A 26,821-nucleotide genomic window follows, 5' to 3' on the forward strand; every position below is an offset into this window, starting at 1 on the left:
AGGATCAGATTTACCACCAGTTACCATGATTGATCAAATTCCCACTGGCAAAGCTACAGTAAGCAGCTGTGTGTGCCCATATGGCCCAGAACTACTGTGTAGCATTCGGAATATTTCTCACATGCTCCAATTCAAAGTTTTTGGGAGTAGGGGATAAACAGAGTTTGTCAGTATTTCACCAAGTTCGCTAGAACAGAGAGAGACCTGACCTTGACAGAGCTCTCTGCTTTGGCTGCCAGCTCTTCCAAGTTTGCAATACTGATTTTTTTCAAGTCCTGTATTTAAACATAGGTGCATCGTTTCTGACCTCCCTGTTTATTAAATACACTGAAATTTCTAGCCTTCATGGAGAGAGAAAGTCTATGAACAACCTCACCAGCCATAAAACTGTAAGGCAGTGAAAGGAGCTAAAAATCTGCTCAGAATGGTTCTACAGGCTTGGGCTTGACTTGTCTTTGGTTTTTTTGGGGGAAGGGGGGCAGTTTGTGTTGTTTTTGGTAGGTTGGGTGGTTTTGGGTTTATTTTTGGTTTTTTAATGCAACACTGACACAATCACTTAGGAAGTTGGACTTGATGTCAGGCCTCTGTGAGGTCTGAAAGCACCTGTGCATAGTCTTGCACTTTTATTATCTGCCTGCTGTTGCCCAGTATTTATTCCAGCCAGGTCATGTCTCCCGTCACACAGCCCCTCTGCTCCGTTCGAGGCAGCATGCTAAGCCTGGCTAAAGACTTATGCTTGCTGAAAATTTGAAAAAGAACAGTGAAACTAGCCACCACAGTGCTCTGAGCAAAGACCTTAAAGCTTCTGCACTCCTGACAAAGTTGCCTTCTCAAGATTACTTATTTTCGCACCGGTAGCAGTAGCCACGAAACAGAGCGAGGAGAGCACGAACCCCCCTCCTCACACCCAAGTTTATGTCAGTCCTTCCTCTTGTGCTACACCCTGAAATCCTTCCTGAGTGTCAAGGGGAGAGGGGATCAGTGACAGAATGACTCCATTCAAACAATGCTGGCAGCTAAAGTGTTTGCCTGGGGAGATCAGGGCTTAACTGACTGGCCATTAAAGTTTCATGCAATCCCCACTCTCAAGAGAGAAACTCTCAGCTGTTCACAGCTCTACAGAAATAAGTACATGAACCAGAAAGGTATTTTAGATCCATTAGTTATAATTTACACACCAATGACATACAGCATAAAGACAAAATATACAGATCTTCATATATATGTACATGGATCAACACAGTGCACAATTTAAAGTTATGTTACAATTAAGTGTACAATTTTAAATATGGCTTTATAAACTAGTAATAACAGTGCTAAAATAACATACGTCTTGTGTAGTTCATAGGCAAACAAGATAATGCAGCTACAGCATCAGAGTCCCCATTTAGAAATGTGTTGCTTCATTTTGTTAGTTAAACCTTGCACACTGCAGCTAGCTGGGTATATCCCTCGTCCATACACATCTACATATACTTTATTCTTGCTGGATTGCACACCCCTGTCTTTGGGACTTGCATTCTTCAAGTATCCTGAAAAATAAAGACCTGTACATTTGAGGAAAGATAAGTCAGAAGAATGAATCAAGAAGTGAGGGAAGAACACACACAATCATAGTGCCCAGTGAAAATAGCAACATGACCAGTGCAGCCAAAAAAAAGCACTTTTTGTTTAGGGAGCTTAAAAAAGAACAACAGTCACATCTTGTTTGCCTTACTGTCCCAAATAAAGTGAATTTTTACTTAAGTATAATTAGACAGAAATGAGAAAAGTGGTAAATTTGGGGTCACTTGGAAGCTCAGCTGGAAACTCCGGCACTACTGAAGTAAATGCACTTTTGTCAACAACTTCAAAGTGGGGCAGGATTTTATTTATTTTGCAGAAGTTGAATGCCTTTTGGAAGCATATGTTTCAGCTTTAGCTTGTTGAGCTGAATGTGTAAATCATTACACGAAATCCCACAATCCTTTTTATGCTGAAGTCTGACCAAAAGCCCATCATGATCTCTTTGGCCTTGAAAAACCTGGGAGTGGTGCAACCAGGATGCAGTACTAAGAGTTTATCACTGTAGTGACACACAATGTTTTCAGTGACTGGCATTCCTGTGCTGTACACAGACTAATACCATTTAACTTTCCAAATTGCTCAGAGAGCTGCAGAAACCTTTGCTGAGAAGTATTTCACACTGGGGTGCCTCCATAGGGAATGAAGGCAGAAGGAGCCCTCCCCAATGGCCATCAAAGAGAGGATTGCCCCAAATCACTGAGGCAGAGCCGATTCATGTTGCAAATCCTTCTCTCCACCAAGGCAAAGCTGTGAAGACTGGGGTCACTGGCCCGACAATTAAATCCACACACACGGTGCAGGGAACACCTTCCCTCCACAGGACACCAGCTCAATACGACAGCCCATGTTCACCTGCTCAAAGCTGTGCTCACTGCCAATGCTCATTCCCAAAAACCCTTGTCTCTGCAGCACGGGCACGGGATGACAGCAGGCTGACACCTCATCAGAGCCACAGCTACCGAAATGAGCCCCTGCACAGTCTACCCAGCACTAAGGAATACCCAAGGCACAGCATTCATGCATACCCCATAGCTCTGATCAACTGCTGAAAGCCACTGCAGTCATTCAGAGTCACCTCTGGTCCCATGGGATTAAACAGTATGACCTGTGTGCTCCTCTGGATCACAGCTGCTGAGATGTATGGGCATGACTCATACCTATGGGTACCCATTCCTGTGTCCCAGATACTGGACCGTCCAACTTAATGCTGCATTTAGAGAGCATAATTTGCTTTATTAGTATCACATGCCTAAATCATAATTTTGCAGTATCTGGGGACAGAAGGAGGGTTAGGCCAAACAGCTACTTGTCAGAAAACAGATTCAAATTCTTATTCAAACATCTAAGGACAAGATCCACTTGAATTCATCCCCTGCCACAGAAATTTCACTTGGTGAGCTGCCCTGCATAAATCTGCACATAACACGCTTTTCCAGCAGGCAATATTTTGTAAGGCTTAGCATCTGACAGATACAGGCCTTTCAAGGAAAACAGTATGAAACTGTCATGATTACTTGAGCAGACATCACTGACAAAAGCAAATTTGTGCCTGAACTGTTGCTGCAGAAATATTTCAGGCAGTATTTTTTCAAAGAGAATATAGATCTGGAGGGACACTGCCAAGGTTTTAAAGATCAAAATGTGTTACTTGCAGTGCTATAATTGGATAGAAATAGTCCTCCAGATCTGAAACATCAGGTTCAGTTTGGTTTTTAAATCAAACACCACATTTGCAGGATTTCTGTAGGACCTATACATCCCAGCGCCTGTTTCCCCCACTCGGTAACAGTGAGCCCTGCTGACAGAGCCAATGAGACCAACAGGGGTAAACAAATCCCTTCTGACATGACAGTGTGTCACACAGTCAAACACTGCAATTCACATGAAAAAAAACCCAACAGACTGCTTCAAATCTAACTCCACTGGAAATGCAGGGCTTGCTTTAAACTTCCATGTGCCAAATGAGGGGCAAGCCAATTACTCAATCTTTAAAGCAGCACTATGGGATCACAAAGGCAGTACTCAGCCTTTGGCAGTATTAAGGGTAAAGTAACCAGGAGGAACAGCACTGTCTCCTCACCAGGATATGGGCTCATGCTCCACCTCATAAGCAGAGCAAGGGTCCCACCCATCCACTGGAACTGTGGCATGAGCCAGGCCACAGGTGCAGCCTGAGTCTCCTGCAGAGACCCACCACTTGGCAACTCCCTTCTCCACTGCCTCCTCCAATGACCATCCAAGGGCTCCCCTGCCCTATTTTGAGAGGGGCTGGACAGTGCAGAGGAGCCCCAAGACAGCTTTCCTCCTGCCAGTACCTTGCACCACCATCTACCCCAAACCAGGCTGGGGCTGTGGCTGGGACCAGGTTTGGTGCTGGTACCTGTGATGGTCTCAGACACCTCACTGACATCTGACTCTTGTCAAGGGCCCCTGAACCCTTCCTAACTCCACAGTGAGTTTCTGGCTGTGGCAGAGGGACCCCCAGCCAGGGAAAAACCTTATGTGGTCTGTGTCACCTCAGACACGACATCGTGGCATCCATCAGCCTCCAGCTCCAGACAGAAGTCGCTATCCCAGCTCACCTGCCATGCAGCTGGCAACTCACAGCTGTCCCAGGTTTCATGGCTGCAGAGACACCTGCTGACCCTCAACCCCGCCAGCAGTACAGTCTGGACCTCCAGCACCCCTACAATGGACTCGCTTGCAATTTTGATCCGTGAGGGAGAAAAAAAAAGGGAAAAAAGCCAAAAGGAAATAAAGATGCTCTCCGACTATTTTTAGTTCTGTACAGCCCCTCAGCACTAACATTAAAAATAGGTAAGACGGAATGGGGGAAAAAAAAGACACTGCAGGACTAAGAAAACATTGCTCTTTTAGCAAAATTTTGGAAAGTCAGAAACAATTGTTCCCTTTTTAAGAAAACACATCTTTTTTTCTTTTCCATGCAAATCAAAATGAATGAACACTTTTTCATTTATTTTTTTAAACTTTTTTTTGTTTCCCCACAACCATTTACCAAGACAGCTTTCCGAAGAAAATGCATGGATTAAATCCTTTTAAAGAAGTCTAACAGTCAGTATTTCTTTCTGGAAGGGACAAATAAACCCAAGGGTTTCCTACCCTGCCTGGACAAAATACTACACCTAGAAATCCTTAGAGATGCCATTTCCTAATTTCACCTCTAATTTGAAACACGGCCAAAATCAAAACTGCAAACTTTACTGAGAGTAGCTGTCATGAGGACAAAGCTGGCTAACTTCTCCCAACTAACCTCTCCTCTGAAGTAAGCTGAGTAGCCCCTCAGAAAGGGAAGGGCACGTGATAAGCTGCAAAATACATTCACCTCAGCGATGAACCCTGAAAAACTCAGCTGACAGCAAAAAGATGCTTCCCCTTCTGCAACCCTCCTGATTCTCCCTTCTTCACCTCCTCCAAAGGCATGTCCATCACCTGGCTGGTCAGGATGAGGTTCAGCATCTGCTGAGACACACCAGTTATTTGACACAAAAGCAAAGAACATAACCACAGCCCTGCAAAACACCTCCATCCTTGGCACAGGTCCCTGTGCCTTGGCATCAGCTCTACCTGCCACGGCAGCAGCTCCAAGCGCTGGCAGACAGCGATGCCATGGTGGCACCGGCTGTGCACCGCGCTGGTGTCACCTGGCTCTGCAGCCACACAAAATCCTGATCGGCCACACACATGGCAGGGCACAGCGACATCGCTGACTTCTGCTTAACCCGTGCTTCAAGGGCCACTGCCATGGACAAATCTGTCAGCCCACCCAAGCTACAAAGGTGATACAGTCTGCTGAACTCAGGCTGGGCTTTTAATGACTAGGACTCATCTGCTGCAAGCACACTTCGCAATGCGGAACGAATGGAGAATGCACACCCTTCAAACATGCATCAGTAAATGAGTGAGAACACCTCCATCAGAATTTCCAACACGCTAATGCTTTTAAATAGGAGCTTTTTATCCTTTCATTCAGAATACCAATGCCTACATTTTTGCAGATAAAATCTCTCCTGACTTGGCCATGGAGTTACACAGGCATTTCAGGCCATCACCTCTGCAATTTCAAGCCCAAGACTTATCTTCTTGTGCCCTACCCTTGTGCTCAGTTTCCTGAGAAGGGTCTCAAGTAACTGGATGATATCTTCCTCCTTCCCAGTTTTGGTTCACTTTGCAAATGATACTTGCCCACAACATTGACCGGAACATGGCTCCAAGGACATGCCTAGGGATTCTGGAAACAGGGGTAAATTCACAACAAACTTGTCAGCTCTCACTGCAGTGGCTCCCATGCATGAACAGAACTGGGGCCTCACTGCATACAAAGATGTCCCTGCCTTCAAAGCCACGGTTAACTCCATGTTTCCCCAGAGGAAGCACTCCAGAACCCAAGGGAGCAAGCTATTCTTTGAATGCTGGAGTTATTTCAAGCTCCAGACTCACTACAACTACCAACAATTATCATCCTAAAGCAGTTGTCTGCCCTGTCCACTCCTAGAACATTTGGCAAACCAGCACATTATAAAAATTTTGCTAAGGGATCCTGATTCCTCTAACTGTAAATCACTGAGAAAGTCATAATCAAAATAGGCCACCAACAAAGTCTGCAGTCGAATACCCAATTTTATATGCATATTTAAAAACACAACAGCTCAGTACGTTTGATATGCTCTCTTCTTTCTACTAAAATCAACTAATCATGGCCAAGCAACACTGAAGTACATGCTCAACTTTGGAGCTGTGAGTAAATCCAATGGATTTATTCTCATCTGCATTTAGGGAGACAAGAACATGAAGCATGTTGCAATTGTTTTGAGATCCAGATCCACAGAGGTGCTAGCAAAGGCAACTTAGATCCAGTTCTGGTCATGCTTTCAGTATCTGAATTCCCCGCACACATGGCGGTGCTGAAGGAACTGTCCCATCTCACCTTCCCTGCACTGGCTTAAGGGACTGTGCACTGTAAGCTAGCACAGTGCCCAGCACCCACTGAAGCACCTTCCCAGGCAGCTATAAAGCATTCCATTATCTGGGCCAACATCTTGCAATTACACAGCATCCCATGCCTACTAATACCTCAAACTGCTTTGCAAACTTCATGAGTGTGCTATGTCTGTTGGTGAAGAGCACAAAGCACCCACTGCTGAGACACACCAGGCTTTTAGCAACAAATCCCAGCTCTTTGGCCTTGCCTAGAAATAGCAGACAGCAGTCATGGGCAGGGAGTAGAAACATAATAGTAATTCAAAAACATGGAAGAAATTTGACCAACACACATTCCAGAGGAGTTAACACTGACATCTCCCTCCTAAATAAATATATTCTAGAGTGGTGATTTCAACCTTCTGCAAAGAATAAGAAACACTAGCCAGCTCCTTTCTGCAGGAATATATTTTCCTCCATCCTTCCCTGACCGTCTCCAAAAGAACTGGGAGCAGTTCTTTCCTGCAGACGCTGTAATATATGCACCCAAAGTACCGGTAGCTATCAAACAAAATTCCCCTGAAACTTTGCCAAATTACAAAATCTTCCAGGTTGGAAAAGACCTTTGAGATCATCAAGTCCAAGTGTTAACCCAGCACTACCAAGTCCACCACCAAACAATGTCCCCGAAGTGCCACATCTACGTGGCTTTTAAATACCTCCAGGGATGGTGACTGGGCAGCCTGTTCCAGTGCTTGATAACCCTTTCAGTGAAGTTTTTCTCAATATCCAATCCAAACCTCCCCTGGTACACCTTGAGGCCATTTCTCTTATCCTAGAGCTTGTTACTTGGGAGAAGAGACCAACCCCCACCTCCCTACGACCTCCTCTCAGGCAGTTGTAGAGAGCAACAAGGTCTTCCCTGAGACTTCTTTTCTCCAGGCTAAACACCCCTAGCTCCCTCAGCTGGTTCTCACATGACTTGTGTTCCAGTTCCTTTCACCAGCTTCACTGTCCTCTGGACATGCTTCAGCACCTCAATGACTTTCTTGTAGTGAAGGGCCCAGAACAGAACACAGGATTTGGGGTGCAGCCTCACCAGTGCTGAGACAGGGGGACAGTCACTGTCCTGGTCCTGCTGGCCACACTATTGCTGATACAGGCCAGGGTGCTGCGTGAATCTGATGCACCCCGGCACACCACTGGCTTATATTGAAATGGCAGTCAACCAACACCACCAGGGCCTTTTCATTACAGCATCAATCACTCTCTTCCATGGAAGAAAGCTGTGCCAGTCATACCTCTTCCATTTTTGTCCTCAACCCGCTGCTGTAAAGATATCAACACAAACCAGTTGTGACAAATTTTCCACTTCCCAGAAGTCCGTCCCACTTGAATGGGGGATCTGGTTTTGAACATCAACAAAAACAGATTAAAAGGTCCTGCTACCCTCTAGACCTCCAGTTTGCCCATGTGTGTTTTAAATGTGTTTACCTTGATCCACCTGAACAATTACACAAAATGAAATACAGCTGAAATAGTCCAAGCAGTATGTGACAGCTGAATCAAGCACAATGGTCTCTTCCAAAGTGGTATAAACCTCTCCCTGACCTGAAGAAGAAAACAAATCAGACTGATCCCAAGAAACAGCTTATCTGCACAATGGGAGACACTTGTACATATCACTTGCATTGTTCTTGATCTCTGTACTCATCCATGTCCACATCTGAATCAAAGAGGGAGTGTCCAGTGTAATCTGTGTCAGGGGTTTGGGAAATACTGTTCCCTTCCTCATCAAATGTTTCTGTCCTTGAATAAAAACTGAAGTCCTGCAAAGGGGAGTAAGTCTTGCTTGCTTCGCTGCTTTCCTCAGATTCATACAGAGTGTTGTCATCATCATGGTGCCATTCTGGCCAAAATTTCCTCCTTATTCTTTCACAATACATAGCAAGGTTAATTAGTTCACCTGCAACACAACACAACAGACTTCAGTAAATATATCCAGCCAATAATGCTCTAACTCACCTGATGATGCAAAAACACAGTATCTGTGTTTGGAAACAAACTGTACGGGGTCTTCCCAAAGAAGCTTCAAAATTCCAAGATGCCATCAATCCTCTCAGAAGCTCTGTTTTTAACTTTAATGTAACTTAAAACATGTATTACACAGAACAAGAAGGGTTACACAGGAATAATTGCAAATGCATGTTCACACAAATAGCAAAGTAAGTATCCCAAATTCAACCTCTACAAAAAGAAATCAAGACAAGACACTAATATTGTATGGGTTTTGAAGTAGAACTTTTTTCTTAATTGCAGACACCTGGTTCCTAAAGACAGAATTTGATCTTAGAGATGGCATAGTACGCTTATTAAATACAGTGAATTTGGGGGGGTCCACCACCAGATGGCAGCGTTGGCTGCAGCATAAATTCACATTTAATATGGCCACAGGCTCGCTCCTACTGCTCCCAGCCTTAGTATCTTATGCCTCATGTTTATAAATACATGTATGCTTACAAAATAAAGCATAAAAGAACTCAAATAAGAAAGAAATAACAGTGTATTAAAGGGGAAGTGCATGTAAAACCTGTACTCATAACAGCATGAGTAGGTGGATGGGTACAGAGAATCAACCACACTGCTTGGGTATTTCAATCTATTATCTTCTATTTATTTTCATTAGAGACGAACTAATTCAACAAGCATAGTAATCCTTCCAGAAAGCAATGAGCCCTTCAGAATTTTACCCATGATGCCCCAGACATCAAAGGGAAGAACTGCATAGCCAATATTTATATCCTCCTCTCAAGTGCTCATTATCTGAGGAAAAGACAAAGTCTGTGCCTCCTAACCGCAGGTTTAGCAGAGCTCTCTTGCACAGAGTAGGTTTACAGGTCAGATTCATTCCTTTTACACTATTTTACATCCTTTTCCTCCTTAGCTCTCCCCATTTTTCATGCTATCTTTTACTATGAAAAGGGATGCAAGATGTACTTTAACATCTATATCGCCCCACCAAAAAAATCAAACAAAAAAACAACCCTCTGTGGAGAGGAGGGGTATGTTGGTTTCCAACTCATGCAAAAGCAAAGCGACTCCAAAGCCAAGCTGGATTTCTTCCTTGTCCGGCATCTTCAAGAACAGCAAAGGCTGTAATTTCAGTGGGACAACAGCACTGGCAGTTCTACTATCAAGGAAAGTACTCAGTTCAGCAGAATTTGGCTAATGGCTACTCTTCTGTTTTCTCATACTCTACCCAGCATTCACTCCTTAGAGGCTTTAAGGCTTTGCCACGTTAGACAGGGAAAAGATCAAGTGCAGAAATAAAAACAATTACTGTGTAGAACATTAAAGAGAAAACAACAATAAAGGATACAAATGCTACATGAAAGGCAAGAACAATCTGCGGAAGTACTGGCAGTCTTCAAAATGTCGTTCCAAGGTACTCCGAGTTTAAACATGGAAAATGCCACCAAGAGCTTTTAATCAGAGAGCTTTCTTACCTTTGATTAGTCTCTCTGGTCGAGTCCCTGGTAATGTCCACATTGCCTGTGCCAGATGTCCAAAGACAGTGGCATCAACAGTGGAAACAGTTGATCCCATAATGTACTTTTTGTCACCTGTAAATACAACAGCAAATATTTCTTGACTGGATGTCACTTTTCCCCAAATTAAAAAAAAAAAAAAAATCACAGTCCCACCTTTAGCATATTTGTTTCAGTGAAATTATTTAAATTAAAAGGTTCACTTGTTCAAAGACAGGGATTCAAGACTCAGTATGGTACCAAAGCCACTTCTAGGGTTCAGCAAGTGAAATCCATTATTGCAGCTTCCCCTGTGCTCATGACTTCTATAACCAGGCCAATTACAGAGCCACCACTGGCCAAGGAACCTCCTCTGCTCCTCACAGTTGGCAGCACTCACACACTGTACTCATTCAGCTGCATTTAAAATCTGATCTGCAGCTACAAGATGCCTGAAAGCACCATTTTCGCCTTGGTGCAAACCCAAAACCGCTCAACCACTATTCAAAATCATGAACTTGCTGAAAGAAGCTGGTCACCCTTTACCTCTCATCCATGCAGATCCAGGTTCAATTTACTCATCCGATCAGCTGGAAAAAGAAAAGTCACGCCCAAAGCTTTCCTCTCTCCCTGTTTGCTCAGGATGAAATGGATGCACCAGTCAGACCTGCTCAGAAATGACCTGCATCTCCAGGAAGAGGGCAAAGCCGCAGGCAGGAGTGAACAGGTCCTCTCACACACCACCACTGCGGTGCCCTCATCCCCACTGACTCCTGACAGGTAGAAATCAAATTGAGGCGTGTCAGGCATGCAGGCAGTAAGTGAAACAGCAGCCCTTTGGGACTGGCCTGGCACAGTGGAGGGACATGTCTGCTCCACGCAGAAATTCTGTTTACCTCTCTGGGCACCCCAGTGTCACGGTGGTCCTAAATGGCCACCACAGCACAAATGGATGGATAATTAACTAAGACAGGGAAGAAAATACATGTTTCAAAGCCACTGTCTGCAACAAAACATGCACTGTAGACTTGTTTTCCCCTCACAGGCAGGAGACCTGGAGCAAAGACCACGCACAGAGCACACAGTGAAACAGGCAGTATTGCAGAGGTCAAGTTAGCTGGTTGCACTGCTCCTGCTTCAGCCCAAAGCGCTATAAACTCTGTGAAATGTGGTACCTAATTGAATTCCAAAAATCCCATTATCTCATCTCCCCATGACATTCTTCCAAGCTGCCTGTAATTCAGCAGGTTATTCAGTGTTAGGTTTATTGAGCAAGTCCAGAGGAACTGTCCAGTGTAAAATGCAACAAATTCCAATGTACAGTACAAGGAATGCTGCCACCCCCCTGCACAAGAGCGCAGCAAAACAGTGCTCAGGAACAGCCAGTAACAATAACCTTCTCTGGCCTGTCAGATGTCATTTGAACATGGAGTTAACTCTCCCCAGCTCTTTCACAGTTCCATCAATCTATTGTTTGAAAACTCTGTACAGGGTAAATGTTGTGTCTTTTCAGTATTTATCTGACACCTAAGCACTCATCAGTCTCAAACATAGCTCAAAAATTGGTCCCTAAACCACAGTTATATGCCAGCACCAGGAATTTAGCACCATACAACTGGGTCTTGAGATTCAATCCATAATGATGTCGTGCTGGGAAGAAATACCGTAATTTTCATCTTCCTACAACTAAAGTAGGCACTGAGTGAGGGCTAAACCATCCTACCCTCCAATTCCCCAGGCAAAACACCCCACACCTTCAGGTGCATGGAAACAAGGGGCAAGAGGAGAAAATAAACCTGTGGGATCATAAAACTCCAAATCTGGTTTTAAGGCATGCTGCACCACAAAATATGGCATCTGTGCACATTTTCGCCCACCATTTCCAACCTGTTCTCAAAACTTCCAGTGCAACTTTAGTCCAGAAGACTTTCTGAGAGATCAGGTATATCTGTGTCTGTTTTTAGGCAAGATTACACAGTGTCTGTCATATCCAGGCTGCCATAGCGCTGGTCATCTCAAACACCTCTCTGCATCTCCTGGATAATCCAACAGAAATGAAATCACCTGGTCACACTGGACTTGGATCAACTTTGCACTGCCCAGGAATTTGAGAGTACACAGCACCACTGTTTACAAATGCATGCACCAGAGGATTTAAAAGCAGCTACTTCGATACTGGGTCAAGAAACCCCGGCAAGAAACAGGTCTGTGGGACACAAGCAGAAGACCTGCACCCTTCCACGGAGGCATGTATAGCACTCGCAGGCTGCTACAGGGCACTTAACTCACTTCAGAGGCTCACATTCACATTAGTCCAACCTCTAAATTTTCAGCTCTGAGCACCCCTGCCCTCCACAAAGCATCAAATGCTTTCCAAAATCCATTTCAGGAAGCTGCTGGCCTGCAACTCCCTGCTCAAAGTCCCCATCTACCAAAATAGTCTGAGAGGCAGACAGCTGAGAGAGGGCACCAACAGATTTATGCTCACTCACTTGCCTCTTCTAAACGATTACCAAAATGTATATTTTTATATATTGCTAATTCTTATGCTCATTCCCCAGACTTTCTTACACTATTACCAGGCAGTAGAAAACTGCTACAATACAAGGAAATTACATTTGTGGTTTAAAGACTGCAGGACAGAGAGAAAGATGATACCAGTGGGACAGGCTGATCCATCACAGTGGGATTAGCTCCAATTTCCATGTTTATAAGATCTGGAGGAGTCTGTCAGGGAAATAGGTATAAGGGAAATAGAAAAATTTTTCTCAGAAATAAAAATAAAGAAAAAAAAGCACCAAATATGTGATTGGAAGAGTCAAAACGAATGTCGTAAGAACTGGCAGCTGCAACGTTATCATTCTCTGGAAGCAGCTCTTAGAATTAAAAGTTATTCTTGTTTCCCATGTGAATGGCCCCTGTTAAAGAAGGGAGCATTAATCTGATATGCCTGAATGGCTGACAGCTACGGTTTGGTATGTGCAGCTATTCTGCACCATAGACATCATTTTCAAGGTCTTAAGATAACAGCCAAAATCCCAACTACGTCCTCTTCTGGGAAAACACTTAGGTACATATATATGGAGGGGACTCTCACAAAGATTGTGCAGGCAATAAGCTGACTGACTGCCTTCTCCTTCCCCCTTTGAAACAGGGGAGCCTCTAGTCAGGCAGGAAGTCTTCATCCCACCTCCTGTCCCCGTTCCAGGATACTACCTGGAGGCCACGGTGAGTAGACCCAACCATAAAGAGATGGCTGGAGAAAACATGAGCATACTGATGTTAATGAAAATCAAGGCAATTACAGGAAAGTAGACAAACTCACCAATAATCAAAATGGAAAATATAATGATTCATGTAACTGCACACTGACTAATCTGACATCCATTTCAGAGAAGAAGATGAAAAAAAATGTACGATATACAGCTGGTAATGTAATAACGTAACAGGAATACAGCAAATGCCCATCAAGGCCTTTTGAAGTACACAAGCACATTCTCAACAACAATCTGGAAGTAAGAAGAAAAACTCTGCAGGTAACATATGTACAATACAATTAAAAACTTGATATAGTGAAGAAGTGCTTGAGGATTTCCAGTGCATTTCCCACAAAAGCTAGAGGCTGATTGTAGCATTTACCTTCACAGGGAGATGACCCAAGCCACCCAGGAAGGGAGAAAAAACTAGGAAGAGCATCTGCCTGCAGGCTAGAATTGAACAAATTCTCATTTGAAACAAGCCCAATTTTGAACAGATTTAGATAGTGACTAACATCTGCCAGCAATTACTAATAGAAGTGGTGGCACCTCCACCTGCTGAAATCTCATAATTAGAATTGGATAGCTTTTAGAAAGCCATTCTCAAGCCAGCGAAAAGGCACAGGCCTCAAGACAGCAGTCAAGCAGTCTAATCCACAGAGATCTGTCTAGATAATTATGTGATCCCTTTGAACTTGAAATTTTACAAATCTGAGTGTCAGTATAGACTCCACAGAAACAAGCAAATCTAGAGACTTTTACAGGTATTCGGGCACACATTTTAGTTTCTCTTGAAGATTCTGTCTGCTCTTGGCAGACACGGATGACTTTAGCAGAGACATATCCACTGTCACTCCTTTCAGCTTGACAGACAGGGGGCTTTGCTGAGCTACTAAGTCACAAGACTGAACTTGCTCCAGCTCCTGTCGCAACCCCACTCCTCCTTGTGATGAGCATGGAGCCATGCAGTGCCAATCTCAACACTACAGCATCAGTAGTCCCACAGAGGAGAGTACCTTGAGCTGGCCACAGCTCTGCAGCAGGTACGACCAGACCTCCTCTTCTAAAATGAATTGTTCCCTCCCTTCCTCCCTCTGAAAGAAAAGGGACCTCTTTAAGCTCCAAACAACAGATATTCTCTGAAGAGGCACTAGAATAGGTAATTGTTTCTGTTAACAAACAAAATCTATCAGAAAAAAGTGCTGTCTAAAGAGGAGCTGTCAACAAATCTTCCCCTTGCCCATTGTGTCCATGCACCTCAGCTCTTTTCTTCCACCTTGTTCCCAATCCAGAAACTCAACAGGTTTGTTTCAGAAAACAAAATTACAGAAAACTCTACACAGCCCCATCTGGGTCCACTGCAAATACCTTCCTTTCCAAAACAGCTTTGAAGTCCAGAAGCATGTTTTTTCCTTCCCTTTCTCAGCAAGCACTCAGCTTCTGCCTCCTTCTGGGCTCTCCCCAGCTTGTTCCATCTGGATGCACTCCACACTTGTCTCTTTAGAGCATGTGCAGTGTGTCCCCCCTCTGCAGCACAGGGCAGGGAGGCATCTTCCTGTCCTCCACTCAGCCACCTCTTTAAAGCAATTGTTACAGGAACAAAGCAGCCACACAGGTACCATCTCTCTTGGTTTCTTGCACAAGGGAGACATAAGCTCATAGGAAGTGACAATCTGCCCCACATCAGTTCCTCAAAATGCAAGTTTTACACAGATGCACAATATGCTTAGCTCTCAGTGGACCAGAAGGCAAGAAGCCCAGTGCAAAACAGCTCCAGTGTAGATTTCAGCCTGAGCCAAGCAACAGAGATGAGGTTCATGTAATTCTAGGTAAGTGAAGTCAACCTTAAGACTAACTGTATGGGATTCACCCAAGATAACCAAGAGGTTTAAACCCACCTATTTTGACAACACAGAACCATCCCCTACTAGGAGCTTTGAATAAAGCTGCTGACACTAACCACACACAACAAAGTGCAGTTCATCAAAATAACATCTGCAAAGGGTTTTCAAAAGCAACCCCATAACAATCTGTCAAACAGCCACAAATAAAAAACAGGAAAGGAAATACAACCAGGAAGTAAAAAATGAGACACATACACTCCACCCCACCCCCCCACAATAGGTATTAATAAGAGGTTTCATTTGCAGAACTAAACATTATATTTTCCTAATTTCATACGGCCAAATGCTCTTCCAAAATAGCAGGTTTGCTCCTCTACATACACATACTCAGTGCTCAGAGAAGGAAGCCTCTTATGCCTCCAGACACAGCGGGAAAAGAAACAGTGTCTCTGCCAGAGCAAGGAAGGCACTGAATGACAGCCTCTTGCTTCTGCCAAAATGAGATTATTTGTGTGTGATCAAGCTGTCAGGAAGCACTGGAGGTCAATTCCACCCTGTGGAGAGAGGGGCTGTGAACAGAGCACCACAACTCACTGTACCTTACCCAGGAGGCCTGCCAGAGTCCGCATGTCCTTCTCCATCAGCGTGTACATCTCCTCCTCCGAGAAGCGCCCAATGCCATGGCCGTACATTTCCCGCTTCACGATTCCTTTGGTCAGATGGCAAAAGATCCACTTCAGCAAGTCGCTGAAGGGACCAAAAAGCGAAACCATCTTTTGCGTCTCATGAAGATTTTCCACCCACTGGCAATAAGCTAAAGTCCTAGAAGGATGCAGAAATAAGTTACAGCAGCATGATTCCCAGAGAGCCCAACACCACCCTGTGGAGGCTCGCACAGAGGTCGGGCAGGTGAGCACTCACTGCCCTGATGGAGAAGTAGCTTCCACAAACAGCAGACTCAGAGGCAACTCGGAGTGCCAGCAGAGCAAATCTACTTTGCAGTACTTAGGCAGACTGCCCAGTGCTTATTCTCTCATTAAATCATGACTCACTTCAGGAGAAAAAGAGATTCACGCCGAAATATAAAGAAAAAGCTGCAGAATTCTGCTAAACTCGTGTAACACAACGCAGTGCCAAATGGATTTATTAGCTAAAGACGACTCACTGCACAGACCTGGGCAAAACAACAACAAAACAGCCCCCAAAAAAATAAATCTTTCCCACCAACCTTTCTCCTTTCTATACTGCTGACACTTAGGAAAGCAGTAACTTTTCTCCAACATAAATACTGAAGCAGTAATTTTTCAGAAGAGCTCTCTTCTGCTCAGAAATGAAGAATAACACGATCTCTTAAAAATAAAATATAAAAAATTTAGAGGTAGTGGTTATTGGGTCGGTTTTCTCCTGTACAGTTTCCTCTCTTCAAAATGTTGATTTTAAGAGAGAGACATTTCTAAAGGACTCTGTTGCCTTCCATGCTTTATTGAATGGCAAATAATATTCTTTTAAAAAGTCTTTTCATAAAATTTTGTCTCATCAGCTTAAATTTTTGTTTCCTACATGTGTTTTTGTTCTTTACTAATATTATAGGCAAACATATCTTGATTTGTTGCTCCAGAAACTTGTGAATTAAGAAACATTAACTTTTTTAATATCCAGCATCTTCAGAAATTACAAATAAACTAAAAAGACCACATATATAACTCTTGTCACCAAGTTCAAGGGATGTTGGAAAAACAGCTAAAGACATCTCAAAGTAGACAATATAAACATATGAAGCCTGCAGGGTCTGAGACACTGGGAATTGATACACATATTCCATTCCAAGCCATTCCAAGGCTTCATTGTTTTAGTTTGGAATATAACTTCAGTTTTATCACTGTACATATTTCCAACTCCACATAATTCCCTTAGTGCTGATATGGTACACCTAATTCAAGAAAGGAAAGGAAAACAAAAAAAAAACCCAGTATCTCCTGGAGAAGTCCTGTGACTTCTTTTCATAATGTACATTTTATCAAACTCACATTGCCCACTGCAGTTCAGTGCCTTTGGCTCTAACTGGTTTCACTGTAGTCAGTAACAGTGAGGTGTGAACAGGTTTTGCTGCAAATGTATAAACAGGGAAAAACAAAAATGCACCTGCTCTGCTACTGATGGCTTCTACCCTCAACAGGTTTCTCCACAACCTCTTGCACTGTGTAATTGTAACAAAAGCATCCTGCTGACATTTCACGCGCTTCAATATCACTTTTCTAATGGGGTGTTACGCACAGTCCTGGTTTTTCAAACTTGATGGATGAACTCAAGTCATTGAGCAGGTTTCAGCAATGCAAAGTTTGAATCAGAGCCAGATTTAGCAGAGGCACCAGCAACACAAGAGGAATATGAAGCCAACAAGCACAGCAGTAAAGAACTACTGAAACTCGTAAAGCACTGACTTTGTCTGGAAGACATGGTGTGAGATTGCCCTGTTCCAGGAACAACGGTTTTAAGGATTTAAGACAGATGGAAAGAAGGCCGGGCTGAAGGCATAAGGGCACTCTTTAGAGCAGAACATTGCAGTAGTCATGTTTCACAGGCCTGGCAAAGGACAAGGTCCCTTCGGCAGGTACAGCTCTGAATAGGAAGAACTCTTGATGAGAACACTAGGAAATAATTACAATACTATGACATGGGTTGGAAGGGACCTTAAAAATCATCTACTTCCACTCCATGGGCAGGGATAATACCCACTAGATGAGGTTGCTCAGGGTCCCATTCAACCTGGCCTTGAGTATTTCCAGGGATAGGGCATCCACAACCTTTCTGGGCAACCCATCCCTCACCTACCTTGGAGTAAAGAACTTCTTCCTAACACCTAATTTACATCTCTCCTCTTTTATTTTAAAACTCTTCTCCCTTGTCCTATCATTATCCACCCACGTAAAAAGTCACTCTCCCTCTTTTTTATCAGCCCCATTTAAGTGCTGGAAGGCCACAACGAGGTCTCCCTGGTGCCTTCTGCTCTCGATGCTGAACAACCTCAGCTCTCTTGGCCTGTCTTCACAGGAGAGGTGCTCCAGTCCTCTGATCATCTTTGTGGCTTCCTCTGGACCTGCTCTAACCAGTCCAGATCTTTCTTATGCTGGGGACCCCAGAGCTGGTAGGCTCTCACAAAAACAGAGTAGAAGGAGAGAATCACCTCCCCTGACTTCTCTAGACACAGCTCAGGATACCATCTCACACTGTTGGCTCATGTCCAGTTTTTTCATCCACCAGAGCCCCCAAGTCCTTCTCCATAGGGCTGCTCTCAATGAGTTCTTCTCCCAATCTGTAATTTATTATTTATTACTTGAGTAAGCCAAGAAAAACTTGCTCTCTGAAAGCACTGCTGTGTCTTGCTGCAAAGACCCTCCTTCCCCAGGATGGACCTGACCTGCCTCATGTAGCAACTCTGCAATACAATTTAGTTGCTTTAGGACAACAGGCCTGGCCTGGAGAAGGGCAACAAGAAAAAGAAGCCAAAACAAAACAGAAAAAGAACACAGGACATTCCACTGCAGCATTTTTTAAGTCACCGCAGTTGTACAAGATTAAACCTGGCCCTATGGACTTGCCATCATTACTGCTCACTCCAAGCACACCAGTGAGCTGGCACCACACCAAGAGTGCTCAACCATGTCCAAAATGGTTCGAATTTCATAAAACAGAATGAACAAGGTTTCCCACAAAGCTAACTAGCCCATACTCTAAAGCAAAAATACAGTTCCCTAGAGGGGAACTTGCTTGCCTTGGGAGAGGAGGTCTTTGGGTCTGGAAGGGGCAGAAATCAGAGCAGGTGTTTAATGACCAGGACAGCAACAGACAACTGCACAGGATTTAGGCAATCCTGTTTAGGCTAAACTGTCAAGCACAAATCTTAGGACATCTGCTTGTCACTTTGAATGAGCAGAACTGTTACATGTCCCAAATCTCAAATTTACATGAGCAATTAAGGCAGCTAAATAGACAATCACAGAGTTTACTTCCAAAATTTTATGGTTCTGAGTACACAAAACAAGGAAAAAAGTAGGCTCCAATTCAGGGAGAGTTAAAAACACTTTTAAAACTGGCTTTACAAGCACTTTGTTAAAAGAATTCTATTCAAGGGTTCATTAATTTGTGTCTTCTACCAAAACACGCTTCTCAGCATTTAATTCCACCCATCACTCCTCTGCTCAGATTACATTAGTGGAATATTATCAATATTACAAAAGGTTAGGAAATGCCAGAAATTGGGTAGTCTACATAATCTACTTCAGTACAGCATAACTACACATTTTACACTAGAGTAGGTATTTATGGGATGACATAATCATTTTAAATATTGGCCTGAACGAAGCATTTTGGGAAACACTACCATTCGCACTTGCGCCAGCACATCTGTACAAATCTTAGAGTATAAATAAAACAATGATGCATTAAAAAGGAATGCTGTGGGGGTAAATCCGAAGTCTAAATGTAACAGCAGCTTTGGCCTCAATACATAAATCAGGCGAGGAGATGAAGAAAGTGACTCATCAACAGCAGCTTGCCTGATTATCCCAAAACTGTCTGAACTTCAAGGCAAGGGGGAGGCATTCACAAGGATGTGAACTGGGGGTTATTTTTCATATCTGAACCTGTGCAGACTAGAATTTCTTGAAACACAGAAGTATTATAACAAATTCATTCCACAATCAGCTGTAAAAACCCAACCTGCTGTGCAATTTCTCAGGGCAACTGGCATTTAAGCCTCCAGCGGCATTCAAGCCTCATCACTGTTAGCAGTAGGAGAGACACTGCTCTTAAAACTGGCTTGATGTATTTAAGCATATTTACATTATAAAAATATTTTACATTTAACACATGGCAAGTCTGAATACTGACCAAAGTGAGATTCATCTGTATTCTCATACCATGTTCTTCCTGTACTTCAAGCATTCATCACATATGATGTTTGCTTCTTCAAAGACAAAGCAAGAAATAAGTCAAATGTATTTGCAAGTGTGTATATATATATATATATACACACACATACACACACATTTATAAATCACCACAGTTGTGTCTGACAATACAGCTCAACCAATCTAATGGGTTAGTCTGCTTAAGCCAAATATTCAAGGCTTTATGTTCTCACTAAGCACATTAGTGCCACCGACCTACGCTCCGTCTCCTGAGATCGAAGAGACAGAAAGCATCTCGCAGCACTTGCTAGCTCTTCAGGCACCAGGGGCTGCCTGACCTGAATCCCAGCAGTGTCGTCGAGCCCAGCAGGAAGTGAGAATCACACCTCTCTTAACCAGAGGTCTGATCCCACAAACGTGCTGCAGTTACACCAAAAAGCCAACGCATTCCCCAAAGGTGGCTGTGGGTACCCCACTGGTTTCTGGGGGCCCAAGGGTCACTGCAGGTAGTGGAGGTGACCCAGAGCAAGCCAACAGAAGATGACAGAGGTCTGCATTGGATCCAGGACCTGGGGTGAGAGCCACAAAATTGTTCCATTTCCAGCTCTTCACTGGCTCACCCCAACAGCCATTCAGCTTAGAGGACTTTTTTTCCTTTGCCAATTAAATATAGCAAAAGCCTGATGGCTTACTGCACTCTCCAGGGACTGGAGCTCCAGCACCAGCTCCGAATCAGTCTTGTGCATCCCAGAGATATGGTCTAACCCCAGCACAGAAATAGGCATGCTCACTTGCTGTCATTCTGCCTGAGCCCTGCCAGGTGCCACAGCCCGGGTGGAGAGAGGGTGTCCAGAGGCTGAGGTTCTCAGCAGCCCCGCCCTGCTCTCATCTCCAGCCAGAGCAGCCACTTCCACCTGTAAGAGGCACTAACTGCTGAGGATAAGCAACTGCCTTGGCAAAGCTAAACACTTCTGGAGGAAATGCTGAACATCCACCACGATTAGCTCCACCCAGAGACAGCACACCACAGGATGTAATTTTCTTCTTTGTCCAATTAATGTACTACAGTATTACTTATTTATGATGAAGCTATTCTGCATGCTGCTGGCAATGAAACAGTAGGAACCACATTATGTATCACTGCTTTGGAGGCTTGGTTTTATATACCTTCTTCTGCAGAAAGGCAATCACTGTTCCAAATTCCTCCCCATGGGACACGAGGACATCAAGAACAAACCCTAAGCATCTGGTGGGAAGTGGGAAGGTTCAGGGACAGATCCCACAACCACAGATGCAATGCTGTCAAGGAGAAATATGGTCCTACACAACAAAAGCCTGATTTTATTTTGGTGTAACTACAGGATGGTCAAAGTGGTTCTCCAGGAAGTACAACTGCAACACCTACTACAAGGAATCTGCAAGGTGTAACCTCACCAACATATGGACCCTCTGGTACAGCCACAGGGACATACAGTAAGACTTAAGTTGGACTTCTTACTGCACTGCAGCAAAAATACATGCCTTGGAGGAACTCAGCTGTGTGACTACACAGGAAAGGGACACACATCCAGGCATGCACATCTCTGTTCTTGATGTAACTTTGTCCACCTGTTTTCATGCCCCTTCTCTGGGCCAGTGCCTGAATTTGCAACACCTGTCCTCCACACTTGCCTCTGTCATGTCCAGCAGTGCCCAGCCAGCCCCAGGGGAGCCTGGATGGACGGACAACAGCTTCACAGAGGAAAGCACTTTGTAATTGAGACACAATAGCAGCATAAGCCTGCCATCAGTAATGATACATTTAACGCAGTTAAATCTAAATCTGTGAACCACGAAACTACTGACACTAAGGCAAGGAGATGAAGCATTAGGGGACTAAAAGGCTTCATCCTCCCTTTGGCAGCTGTAATAACTGAGGGTGGAAAAATGAACCAATAGAAAAGTTAATTTACAGGCTGCTTGTATCATGTTTGGGAGGCTATGACACTGCAGATGAGTATAATTAGGGAAGGCCACACTTCTTGGAAGGCAGAGATTTAATTTCCAAACCAAATCACTTCAATCTGCTAATTACTGAATGCTAAAGTTGTTCTCAGGAGACACTAAAAATTATTTGAAGAACTATACGTACACATGTTGCTGCGAAAGGTGAAAGAAAAAGCAGGTAAATGCATTCAATTTAAAAATCACACATTGTTTTGAAGAAAAAAGGTGCAACATAAATGCAAAACTTAGTGTAGCAAGGACTTAAATGCATACTAGAAATTAAACTATTGGGAGAAAGCCTTGGGCCTGCTAAGGCAGCAAATGCAGCATCCAAGATGCATGTCCACCTGATGCTTCTATGCCCAAACTGGAAAGGGCACTTAAAAAGGACTGAAATGTAAAGCACAGAGGAAATCACAGGTACTATCTTCAAAGATGTCAGTAAAATGCATAAAGTACCAGAAAGGTTATATCTCTATTTTCCATTCATATCCATACTTCAGCTTCTCAGGATACTGTGACTAACACTGTACACTACTGATTGGCAGTATTGTCAACAACACATATCAATCAGAGTATCCTGTGTCACAGGAAATGCAATGATCCGTACTGTAATCACTCACACATAATTAAAATCAGTAAAAATAAGAAAACAATATTCTGGATTCATCACAAATGCTGGATTTATTCCTCTACACCCCCCAAACCACAAATGTATTCAGCCACCTTGATCTTTTGGTCTTTATTAACAAGGCTGCTCCTATACAGAGGTCACACTGAACAGGACAGAGGAGCATCCCACTGCTGCTTCCTTCTACAAAGCTGCAGCCAAAGGGCCTGACTTTACCTTGCTTACACAGCACAACTTTTCAAGGGAATTATCCCTGGCTCATACCCCCTCATACACAGAAAGGAGCAGCAGTTTCCTATGATGAAGAGTTGTGAAGCTAATAATTGGGTACCCAGGCTTTCTGCAAGAGAAAAAATAAGCATTCATGTCGAGGCCCAAGCTCAGGGGCAGATCTGACAGCACAAGAACACAGCCAGCTTTGCCATGCAAGCTTACCAGTACAGGTGCTCCTCCACCATTTTGGTCACAGCTCTGGAAACAGCTCTTTCATGTGGACCAAGGTGTTTATTTAAATTCACTCCAAGTTTCTCTTCCAAAAAGTCAATAATGAACTCGGTGCCAGACACTTTCTTGTGATTGTACTCAATCCAAGGCATTTTCCCTTGAGGGGAAAGTTTTCCATCAAAATAGTTCTAAGAAAAAAAAAAATCAAGTAAACAAACAAATATACAGACAAAAACCACCCTTCAGGTTCTGTTTCAATGAGAATAAATATTTTTAAATAATTTTCTGTGTTTTTAAAGAAACAAATCAACAAATCCAACAAACCTTTTTCTTTAATTAATACTCTAGAGTAGCAGTGGCTATTCAACCAGAGCAGCAGCTTTACCCTACACAATAATTCAGATGGAGTTATTTCCAAGCCCTGCAAGGTATTATATGCTTTTATGTTGAATGCCATGTGATACAATATTATTTCAATACCTGTGTTATTTAAGGGCTGGAGATGCTCAGATCTCCCAGAAGACTGGGCCCGGTATTCTAAAGGAGTTTTAACTCACAGGACTCACAACTGAATTCGGTTCCTGCACACATCTGCACTTTTCATGTTAAAACTACATTAAAAAAAATTAATTCGCTACCCAACTCATATGGCTGCATTACCTCCAAGGACAAAACACACACATCCACAAGCATATATGAAAGGCATATCATTCCCTTCCTGAGCAGAAGGGAAATCTGTTTTCTGCAACTTCAAAACTTAGAAATCTCAGACATTTATACACATACTTGTTACAACAAGCCCAGCACAGTACAGCACTACTGCACTGCTGAATACTGCTATACCTGCTCAGCAGAGCACTCACACAGAAGCTGCAACGTGTTTTTCCCATGACAAGGTGAAACACTGAGATTAGAGAATTTACGTCTCAAGAAACAAGCATGAGAGGAAGTGCTGGCTGCCAAAACATGATCAGACATTTGTCTTCAATTCTCTGACTCCTGAAGACACAGATACAAGGCACAACTTTTTTCCTTTCTTGTGATTCCCATCCTCTCATCCTGTTACTCAGTGAATAAAAATTCCTAGCTCAGAAAGCTGAACAGTGAAGGCTCACCATAAAGGCTCTGCATTCAGTCTCTGGCAGTCACCTTAAGCATTTCAGGACTTAGCTCCTAATTGCTGGAGGTTTAGGGTTTGCAGTTCTGGATTGATCTGTTTGGGTCTCAAGTATCTACCCTTCCTGAATCCACTTAAGATGGATTAAGGCACTCTGGAAGCAAGGAGCATACACCAGAGCACACCTCCCACTCAGTCTGAGAGGGCCAGAATCCTGGCTGCCACTCCAAATGCAGATGTGCACTGCACTGCCATCACGCAGCCATTCCCAGAGGCTCTTCCCTCCCAGATGAAAACAAACGGCTAGCACTTCTGGGAAACAATGCCTTCTGGCTGTAGCCTCTTCCAGGGTTTGTGCTCAAACAAACAGCACAGTGGGGACACTGGATTATATCATGGCTCATCCACTGCACCCCTGCGTGGGTGAATAAAGCACCTGAATCCCTCCCACCTGCACGTGTGGGTGACACAGGGGCCAATGCCACGGCACAAGCCCTAAAACCACTGAACATCTGAAACTGAAAGGAGAGCGCTGCCCCATCCTTCCACCTTCCAAGATCTTTCCTGAATCAAAAATGGTCTTTCAAGCACTGAGATTGACTGATACATTTCCACTATTTTTCATTGTGACTTTATTACAGAAGCACAAGGTTTTCCTGGAACTACATAGAGCGTTTAGAAGACACTGAGCATTCCTGGCTTAATCTTCATTAAGCCCTTCCAGTAAGATATTTCCCTTCTTGTGCACAAACGCTGATGTTTTGCAGAAGCTACTGGACTTAAAGATGTGTTTATTACATCTTGCAATTACTGCAGTCCATACCATTTGCAGCCCAGAAAAAAACAAGTTGTTATTATTCAGCTGCACATTTCTTCAAGCACATATATCCAATACATATAAATACATTGCCTAAAAATATTTTCGTGTTTCATTACATAAGGTTGATCAAACAAAATAGGAAATATCTTTCAGTGACCTGAGAAAACCTTAGTCTCTTGAGAAATCTGTTATACTGTTCTCGTACTCGCTGTTCTCAAACAGGCATTTTTAGGCTTGAAACCTCTGTATCCTTATCACTGATGCTAATTGCTATCAAATATTTATCGACCTTCCACTTAAAAATTGTTCCAGCTGCTAAGCAGGGAAAAGCTATGGTATTAGTAAAAACCAAAAGCAAACCAAAGAATATCCCCTCACACCTCATGGTACATTAAGTGCCTGCAAAGGAACAATAACAATAGCTCTACAGAACCTCATTTATAGAGGAATTTATAAAAAGAATGGCGCAAGGTATTTCTGGGGTAATTTTACAGTACTATCCAGAAGAAATTAGATTTCACATTTTCAATTACTCCTACTTATGATTTTACTTTTACTCATGTCTTTTGCTAAGGATGCTACCACTTCCACAGACCTGGCATGAAAACAGCACATTCCTGCTGTGCTAATTATTTATTAGATTACATAAAGGCTCAGCTCTTCATGTTCTTGAGGAAATCCAGGAATACCCAAAAGATCTCGATGACGACTTAGAAGGGGCTCTTTCAAAGCAAGCTTTACCAAGAAAAGCATCGATGTTTTGAAAACCCAGCTAGGGATTATGACAGCCCAGCTGGGGTGGGGCTGCCCAAATCATTTTTAATGGAAAACTCTCACACAGAGAGGCAGACTCAAGAAAACCTGTGACAAGAGCACACGTGTTGGGAGAAATTCAGGTGAGAGTAAGGTAGGAATATGTCACTCTACTCCAACCCTCACGTGCCATTAAAGCATGTTGTGTAACACACAGCACAATACTCGACAGTCTGGTGCACTACAATAAACACAAGGAATCAAAAGAGTAAAAGCTGTCTGAGCACCTTCCCGTCTTCTCTTTACTCCGTTTCATAACCCCCCCCCTTCAAAGCAGCCCCTCCCCGGCAAGGCGATGACTGCAGCAGGTCTCCTGGGATGAGCACCAGCTGCCACCTGCAGCGCTTCTCCATCGTGACACCTGAGAGTGTGCAGGGAAGCAAGGTGTTTCCTTCTGGATCCTGCTGTATCCCCCTACACACCCACCCCACCGCCTGCCAGGCAGCCAAAGGATGCCTCTGTCACCAACAGCGTCCTAAGGGTAACACAGTCATGAGGGAACAAAATCAAAGTCTACAGGCAGAGTATAAGAAACTCCAGCCAAGAACAGTGTCCCCTTCAGCGCCTCTCACGCTCAATCCCACAGCAGCATCCATACTTTCCTCCACCTGCCAGAGCCCAATACAGCACCATACTCCTAACACAAGGACAGAAACAAAATCCACTTCTAGAAAAAAGGAGCTTCGTGCTCAGCTCATAAGATAGCTCCACCAAACTTATCTCTAAAACCTTTCAGAGGGTCAGGAACCCCACAAGCACCTCAAGACCACGTAAGCCAGCATGGCTAAAAGCGGCAACCTGGTGTTCCCAGCACCTGCAGGATCCGTTCCTGCTCCTGCAAAACGGCACACAGAGCATGTGGGGAACCAAGCTGAATTAAAACCAAATAAACTGTAACTTCATGGCTCTAGCTAGGCCAGCTCTTATCAGCCTGACCTGCCACAGAACAGCATGTGCAGGAAGGGACA

At 43.7% G+C, this 26,821-nt stretch overlaps 1 protein-coding gene and 1 long non-coding RNA gene across 2 annotated transcripts in view; both read right to left on the minus strand.

Moving 5' to 3' along the window:
- Positions 1-1,145: 1,145 nt before the first annotated feature.
- FAXC (failed axon connections homolog, metaxin like GST domain containing) overlaps positions 1,146-26,821 on the minus strand; it is a 28,402-nt gene continuing 2,726 nt past the window's right edge. Inside the window, exons 3-6 of the mRNA XM_032105130.1 lie at positions 23,095-23,291; positions 15,737-15,954; positions 10,011-10,127; positions 1,146-8,470 (exon numbers count right to left, since the gene is read on the minus strand). Of these exons, the coding sequence (XP_031961021.1) occupies positions 8,187-8,470; positions 10,011-10,127; positions 15,737-15,954; positions 23,095-23,291 (816 nt within the window). The 3' untranslated portion in view covers positions 1,146-8,186. The remainder of the gene's footprint in view (positions 8,471-10,010; positions 10,128-15,736; positions 15,955-23,094; positions 23,292-26,821) is intronic.
- Positions 8,765-10,004, minus strand: LOC116442300. Its single transcript, XR_004239494.1, has 2 exons — positions 9,884-10,004; positions 8,765-9,682 (listed from the first exon to the last, which is right to left on the minus strand). It is a non-coding gene; the product is annotated as an uncharacterized LOC116442300 (long non-coding RNA).

Source organism: Corvus moneduloides, chromosome 3 (genome assembly GCF_009650955.1).
Source record: "Corvus moneduloides isolate bCorMon1 chromosome 3, bCorMon1.pri, whole genome shotgun sequence".
Taxonomy (NCBI): domain Eukaryota; kingdom Metazoa; phylum Chordata; class Aves; order Passeriformes; family Corvidae; genus Corvus; species Corvus moneduloides.